The sequence below is a fragment of the Nicotiana tomentosiformis genome, chromosome 1 (assembly GCF_000390325.3).
Source record: "Nicotiana tomentosiformis chromosome 1, ASM39032v3, whole genome shotgun sequence".
Classification (NCBI taxonomy): domain Eukaryota; kingdom Viridiplantae; phylum Streptophyta; class Magnoliopsida; order Solanales; family Solanaceae; genus Nicotiana; species Nicotiana tomentosiformis.
The window spans coordinates 15,845,568-15,854,052 of record NC_090812.1 but is presented as its reverse complement, the minus strand read 5'-3'; the positions used below and the strand labels follow the sequence as shown (position 1 = coordinate 15,854,052).

At 36.8% G+C, this 8,485-nt stretch overlaps 1 protein-coding gene across 7 annotated transcripts; it reads right to left on the bottom strand.

Moving 5' to 3' along the window:
• Positions 1-265: 265 nt before the first annotated feature.
• On the bottom strand, positions 266-7,805 carry LOC104108239 (pentatricopeptide repeat-containing protein At2g06000). 7 transcript variants are annotated; one of them, XM_009617223.4, is made up of 6 exons: positions 5,746-7,805; positions 4,645-4,718; positions 3,298-3,375; positions 1,541-2,538; positions 1,168-1,441; positions 266-1,058 (listed from the first exon to the last, which is right to left on the bottom strand). In XM_009617223.4, the coding sequence occupies exon 1, from the start codon at positions 7,528-7,530 to the stop codon at positions 5,890-5,892; it is 1,641 nt and encodes a 546-aa protein (XP_009615518.1). In that variant the 5' UTR covers positions 7,531-7,805; the 3' UTR covers positions 266-1,058; positions 1,168-1,441; positions 1,541-2,538; positions 3,298-3,375; positions 4,645-4,718; positions 5,746-5,889. The 7 variants fall into 7 exon arrangements, with proteins under 7 accessions (XP_009615518.1, XP_009615519.1, XP_070033987.1 ...); XM_009617224.4 differs by having other exon boundaries at positions 1,574-2,538; XM_070177886.1 differs by having other exon boundaries at positions 1,168-2,630.
• Between the last annotated feature and the right edge of the window lie 680 nt (positions 7,806-8,485).

Below are 8,485 nucleotides of genomic sequence, written 5' to 3'. Positions count from 1 at the left end.
AGATTCATTTATTTCATTGATCATTAAGTCACATTCTTCAACGGAGATATTAGTTTTTTACTTGAATAACTTGATAACTTTAGAAGCCTCAGAATCTAAGTTAGGCTTCTGCCGATTAAAAACGGAAACGGTATGTTTTTTTTCCTTTTCGTTATGAGCAGGCAGTGGCTGGTCCATAAATAGCTAGAAGGGGAAATGGGAGAATTTTATGTGGAAGTGAAACTTCGAACTTAAGTGATTTATGATGATAATTTAAACATCAAACTGTTCCCAACACAAGGGTATTCTTATTTTTATTTTTTTGGTAATAACTGTGAATATAGTACCATAAACCCACAAAATTAATACACCTAAAGAGCCCTTGAAATATTTAACCACCTTGCAGGAAGGGTGTTAATATATTCCAATCCTCTGATAGAACATTAAAAAAAAAAAAAAAGGCAGTCCGGTGCACTAAGCTCCCGCTACGCGCGGAGTCTGGGGAAGAGACGGACCACAAGGGTCTATCGTACGCAGCCTTACCCTGTATTTCTGCAAGAGGTTGTTTTCGGCTCGAACCCGTGATCTCCTCCTGGTCACATGACAGAAACTTTAAACATACTAATCACAAAAACTTTTGAATAAAAAAACTACTTTTGTGGGCTCTCTTTGAACATTTCATGTGGCGTATCCTCTCTTTTATTTCCTGTTTAATCTGTGTTACCACAATCTCTCTATGTACAATTGCATCCTTGAATTGTGTCAGATTCCTTGCTCTCCAAGTGTGGTAAATCATAGCTCCCCAAATGGCAGTTATAACTTCCTTCTTCTTTTAAACTATAACAGGCTTTGATTGATCCATGTCTTGTGAGAATAGATGGAGTACTTGAGTTTCTTCCTTTGCCTCATCACATAGACAACATAGATTGGTATCTGGAATCTTGCTAATCTTTCCTTTATCAGTAGTTTATCTGTTGGCCAGCCATATTATAATTCTGTGCCTTGGTAGCATTATGGAGTTCCAAATCAAATCTGCTACCTCAAGCTTCTGCAGTCCTCCCAGCATTGCATTGTAGCTACTGGTAACAGAATATCTTCCATTAGGTTCAAGCAATAAGTTCCATAGTTATACCAAGCTAACATATCTATATTGATTGAATTCAGAGGTAAAAGGAAAGTGGCACTAACCTCCTGGGAAAAGCTGTGTACACCTAAGAAATATGGTGGTTTAAATATGAAAAGTTGTAGAAAATGGAATGTTGCTTCAGTTGGTAAGTTGATCAGGCAGATCGGAAAAAAAGGGAGGACATACTATGGATCAGATGGGTTGGTGGTCTTTACATGAGAGGTGAAGAAAGCATTTGGAATCACAATCCACCGCTTGATTGCAGCTGGTACCGGAGGAAACTGAATTCCCCCCTGTTTATGTTCAACGGTTGTACCTTTGTGTCTTCTTCAACTCCTGCCACAAACATGTTGAATTTATCTTAATTAGCTACCTGTCCAGTGACCTCACTAAAATGATCGGCAAAAATTAGGCGTGTCAGTTTGGTAGCTTTACAAATAGGATGAAATTTGAAATCTGGTAGCTCACTCTTCTTTTTCAGATAAGTACTCCATCACTTAACACAAATAATAAAGGGGACATTGGATCCTCCCTGTCATAGTCGTCTTTTCCCTGCAAAGTACCCATGCCCTTCTCCATTCACCTTGACTGTAAATTTGGTGGATATAATGCTTGTCATCACCAGTTGAATAAAGTACAAACCCAAATACTTTTAATGCCTCCTCAATGAACTCCCATCTCACTCCATCACTAACACAAGCGTATCCTTACTACTTCAAAAGAATAATCGTTCAATCGCATCAACCTCCAATTAAGACTCATTTGATAATTACTACTATGTTTTTCCTGATGCTCGATACTTTCTTCACAAGGATAAAATATTGAGTAACAAGTTCCATCATTGGTTTTCCCCTGCCTGCTGGTCGTAGTTTTTGTGGGTAGCTAGTGGTAATAAAAGTTACTAAGAGCAACGCTGGCTGAAAATAATACTATCACAGCAAATGCCACTATAGCGACTGACTTCAACATACATCAAAGACAATGATGCATTCTGAGACTCGTGCATTGCGTCTCAGATGTACATATATAGCGACTGACTTCAATATACAGCGGTAACAAGATCCACAAATTGTACAGTAAACTTGTCATCACATCAGTGTACACTTGAAGGCAGATCAACTTTTTTTAATCTTAGCCTGTAGTGCATACGCATTATGCTCCCTTGAATCTCGATAGTGAATTAACCCTTTGCAAAGGAATTCACATTGCTTCAGGGATGAGCATAGCACAACTTCCTCTGCAACCCAGTCAATTCGTGTGTACCACCTGAACGGCTTGAATGTAGTTTGTCTTTGTTAGGCATTAATGAGATGTCTGTCCCTTGAACCTTGATGTCTATTAACCAATGGAATCCCATGGCTTCAGGGCTGAGGATAGTACACTTTCTTCCACCACCAAATCTTCCTTCCTCGACCCAACCTTCGTGTCTCCACCTGAAGGGTTTGAATATCGTGTCTGTTAGGCATTGATACAAGTACCGTATTGTATCGACATTAAAGGAGACCTAGAACACGAAGGCACATATCTTCAAAAGAAGAAAACGATAAAATAAATACAGTGAATAGTAAGGCATAAGAAACATCCATAAGACCAAAGAACAAAGAATTTTTTTTAAAAAAGGGGCCAAAGAACAAAAGAAATTCTCAATGTATTAATATATCCAAAAACCCACTGTAATTTCACAACCACACAAACTTTTGTATGGCAACTAATTAAGTCCATCAGCACCAGAAGACACTGCATTCAATAAGTGGGTAACATTATAGTAAGATTCAATTAAAACAGTAAACAGCACTAAAGGTTGTATGAGACTAATTCAATTTGTTTTTGTAAACTTCATGGAAACATTATTGATTGAGAATGATAAACGATCAGCAACATTAGCACTTGGGATAACCAGAAAGTTTTAATGTTATACCAGTTGGAACTAATTGTGTGAGATGTAGACAAATATCTTTTTATCAGGATTTTTTTTTTTTTTTTGCCTATATCTCACACTATTAATTTACTGGTCGAACATAAAAATTGTAGGCAAATATCCCGACTTAGATCTTCTAAAAGGACTAGTTCCAGTAGTAATTTCATATTTTTCGCCGGCAAGAACATTTGAATTGTGTTTTCACATGTAAAGAAAGTTCCTATCAAATATTTGTGGGGAAAAAAACAAAAAGTGGCTCTAGAAAGGTACTTACATAGCCGCAGCTTGTGAAGAAAGTATTCTGAAAACGGGTCAAATTTTGAAGATCTTGTATAAACCCAGTAAAGGGAACCTGAAAGAAACAGATATTGAATAAGAATTAAGTCAAGATGGCAAGTACTGCAGAACCCTGAGGTTCTCCAAATAAATGGAGGAAATATAGAATGATGCCAGCATGAAATGCAGGCAGCAACAACATTGAGATTCAGAAAAAAAAGGCCAACTATATTTGAATGCAAAATTGTCAACTGCAAACATTGTAGTAACGAAGCAAGCGAACTCTAATACCCAAAATACAGATAGGAAGAAAATTGGCAAGGTTGAGTAATACAGACACAAATATGCCGATAGTACATATTCCAGAAGGAGGATAACGACAAGAGTCCAACAGTGATATGAAGACATCAACTATTTCTATAAACAACAGAAAAGCAAAGAAAATGAAAATAATCACAGTTGACAAAGTTAGTGTATCCGTGTGCTCTAGATTTACATGCTTGAATTGAATACAGGATATCTGAGAGGTGGTAACTCACAAAAAGCTGAAAACTAAACATAAAATTTTTTGTTGATAAAGGTAATTTGTTAGCTGAAAAATAAACATAGTTTTTTAGAACTTTAATAAAGGTGTTAAGCTGAAAAATAAACATAAATTGAAGCCATTTTTTAGTTGATACATCACCAAACAAGATAGACATATATCAAAGAGAAGGTGGACTTATATTCCCTCTATCAACCTTAGATAATGGCTCCCCTATTGCTGTTGGTACTTTAGTCAAAAAAAGAGGAGATGGGCCTTTAAAATGTACTGGGAGCGACATATGAAAAGAGCATGTGAAAGGTGGGATAATAGATTCTACCAGTCATAAGCCTAAGGTTCCTATAATCTTACAATTCTACAGTTACTCAATATATTATTGGATCAGATCAATATAATCTGCTTGAGCTTTAACCCGGAGATGAAAGAGAGACTTCATTATCAATTTCTCGTGTTAAAGTGTAAAAGTTTGGTAACAAAATAAGTTCTATGCCCAACTGAAGTCATATGTAAGTACGCCCAAAATTAGCATCTCATTTCAATGATAAAATGGTAAATGATGAATAAAGAACTTAAGTACATTTGAACTCGATAAAGCTGGTAAATTTGAACTTAAACTACGAGTGATTTTAGAGAGCTGTTTTACAGATTTTGAAAGACCAGCTGAATGCTTACAGGATTGGAGTAAATCAAGATGATGATATAGTTGTAGTACTTCCAATTATTAATGAATTTTTGTCAGCAACGTCAATTGGTTCACCAGGTTATGAAGTACTCAAAAATTCGGCAGAAGCTTAAGCTTACCTAGCATCAAGGATGCCGACCAGAATAACCAAAGATGCCAACATGGGTTCAATGTGCAGGGAAACTCCTAGCAGCTGTTACCAAAAAGAGTGCACACAGTCAAACTGAGAAATAAAAGGACAAATTCAATACTCTCCAACTCATACTCTAGTTGAACCTCCCTAAAGAACTTGAAGATGCACAAAAAGACATGCTTTCTCAGCAGCTTTAAGAGACTACCAAACGAAGCCCTTTAATTTGAAAAAAGTGAGATAAAAATATTTAGACATATACTGGTCCTCACATCCTTTCACATCACTGATAATATTATAACAATAATGCATAAAGCTTGACAAAGACAAAAAGTAGTACAAACATTGCTCAGAATACTTAAAATAAATAAAGCATTGTTTTAAATGAAAAATACTTTTTCCTAGACGTCTTAGCAGCTAGCGCAAAGCTTACTCTTCCCACAATTCCCCAATTCAATTTCTTCTAAGTTCTAACTCGACAAACTCTACAATATTTCCCTCCAATTATCATACTATTCCACGGCACTGTAGCTGATTTCCGTAGGCAGTTTCCCATTATTTGAAAAAAAGAGGTACGAGTTTCATGTACAATCCTAAAGTTTCTGATAGTTACAGATATATCTCCAAAACTCCCGTCCTAGTGATGGAACCCTATCAGACTTTTTTATCACATAGCGGCAGTCATCACATGCTGACACTTGTCACAAGATTGACCAAGTAAACTTATGAGACGAAAGGTACGCAGGAGGCGCCTTCTTTTATTATTTTTCTTTTATTTATTTCTTTGGTCTGTTTTCTTTTCTCAAACGGAGGGAGCTTGGAGGATCATATAACCAGAAAAAATGTTAGAGGGAAATGTGATGCTTCTCACGCTAATTATGAATTCAGATTAGAAATGGTGAATAGGAAGCTTATGCAACGAACAATTTTTTTACATTAAAGGCTTAAGGAACTACAACTTTTAGAAATGCAGGTCTTATAAGTTTGTAAGCTAAAGGGTTCCTTCCTATTATTTTCCATAAACGACACACCTGAACTTACTACAAAGAAAAAATCTACCAGAGAAAAACAAAATGGAGGAGCTTCTCACCTTAAAGAAAGAATAATGATCATGTTGCTTGAGTTCTTGATAGAAACTGCTGAAGCAATCTTCCTTGAGTACTGAAGCACTTCAAAGGAACAAAGACCCGCATGTTCCTTCAGCAATGCTTAAGGAACCAAATAAATTTTTTAATTAAACAGCCACTGGGATATCCAATCTTGTCCTGAATGGTACAGATTGCTTTGAAGATAATAAATCCGATTTCAAGTCCTTTGGTGAAGTGAGCCTTACTTTATAAGCTTCCTTTGCCATGCCAGCTTTTAAAAGGCATGAAGTCAAACAAGTTACTGTGATTTCATCGGGCACACAACCCAATGACATCATCTTATCATAAATTGCCATAGCTTCAAGCATTCTTCCTTTCATGCAATGCCCGAGAATGAGAATGGTAAAGGTGAATTTATCATGGCAACACCCTTTGCTCTCCATTTCTGCTGCAATCACATTTGCTTCGTTCAAATTACCAGCCTTGCAAAACCCATCAAGCACAGGGTTGTATACAAATGGTTGGGGGACAATATCATCCCTCAATATCAATTGCCTCAATAATACCCGAGCTTCATTTAGCCTATTCTCCTTGCTCATAGCACCGATAAGAACAGAGAAAGTATATAAGTTCGGCCACAAATTTCTGGCGTTCATTTCATCCCAGAGCCTTAAACCCTGGTCTAAGTCCCCCGTCCGACAATGGCCGTCAATGAGAGAAGTTAAGGTAACAACATCAGGAGGGCAACCAAAAGCACACATTCTCTCATACATTTTTTGAGCTGAAAACATGTCTCCTATCTTCCCAAAACCATTAATGAGAATGTTAAAAGTAACCATATTCGGACTAATACCATAAGTAATCATTTCATCCATCAGATTTATAGCGTCATCCATCCTGCCCAACTTGCAGTAACCAGAGATAACAGACGTATATGTCACAACATCAGGTGAATATCCATCTTGTAACTCAAGACTTCTTAACAAACCTCGCGCCCTGTCCACTTGACCAACACCACATAACCCATTTATAAGAGTGTTATACGTAACAAGATCAGGGAAACAATCAAAACTTCCCATGTCATTGAAAAACTCAAATGCCTTATCAACTCCTCCAACTCGACAAAGCCCACGAATCACAATGTTAAAAGTGCAGGTGTCTGGAAACAATCGCTCCGACCTCAAAATGTGATCTTTAAAAAAATCAACAGCCCCATCTACCTGATTTCGCTTCATTAACAAACTCAAAAGACTATTATGTACAAAGGGCCGAACAACAACACTACCTTCCTCACTACCTAACTCAGCTTGCGAAATCAAAATTTCTTTGGCAATGCCAAACTTGCCCGCATTTGCAAGTGCTAATACTACAATTTCCAAAATCGAACTATCTAGTAAAACCCCATCAGCTTTCATATACTTGAACACTAACATAGCTGAATCGTGAAACCCCATTTGACAAAGTGACCTTAAAAGCAAATTAAAAGTGCCAATACAATGAATAAGATTCAAATTGACCCTAGTGTGTTTAAAAAAATTAAATGCCAATCTGGGGTTACGCAAATTGGTATTAATATGGTGAATAACGTTGAAAGCAATATGGGGGTCCAAATTCTGACGAAAAAAATCAGAAGTGAATACATCAAGAGATTGAGAATGGTGAAAACAGAGGAGACATACAACTTTAGTGAACCAAATCGCTTCGGGACCGTATGAAGGGAGAGATTTTGAAGTATGAAAACGAGCAATGAGGGAAATATTGGACGCCCGTTGAACCCACAAGGGCATTATCTCCGGTCACCGATCGTAGTGTTCGAATCGATCTTAGGATTAAAAGCCGGTTTTTAGTCATACCATTTCACTATTTCAGTATATGGAAAAGAAGAGCTAGTGAAGGTAAAAAAATTAATCAGAGTTTAGGGTTTTGAAGATGAGTGATGGATTGGCTGTCAGTGAAGTTGTTCTAGGGTTGAAGGCATAGAGGAGGCGCCTGGAAAGATGGTCACCTCTCAGCTTGTTTTGGTGGCGTCAATACTGCAGGCTAAGGTTAAATTAAAACACAGGTATACAACAATCCCTCGTGTTATTTTTCTTATTTTTATTTTTCATTTACTTGGAAATTTTGTTTTGTTACTCTTTCCATCCAATTTGGGCGAGTCTATCAGTCTAATGACCATTAAATATTATGGTGGAATAATAAGTATCGGATGTGTAATGGATGACACTGATATTTCATTTCCCTAACCAGAGGTATCACATTTGAGTATATAGAAAAATCCTTGGTATGAGCTATTCCCCAAACGAGACCCTATGCGGCGCGAATCTAATTATAGTCGGGACGTGTACCGAACACCGGATGGAAAACCTAAAAAAATATATCCCTTCATTCTTATCTTTGGTAAGGTTTTTAAGTTCAAATTTTAAGAATAAAGTTATTTTTAATAGGAAGTAATTTATCATCAAAGTAAAAAATTTTAACAGAAATATGAATTAGTCGAGTGCTCGAGCAGACAGTAAGAAATTCGAACTTAGTTAAGTGAGATTGAACAGAGCTTAACTAAGCTCACTATAGTTTTGAGTCAATGTTAACCGAAGCTAAAGTTCAACTAAAATACTACATTACTGATTTGAGCTCGAGTTGAATCCAATTGAGTTTCTCTAACGTTTATTCGAGCTTGAGTAGAATAGAAATTAGGTCAATTCTTTGACATTTGCTTTTGTAAGGTGTTATTCCCCTTTACAA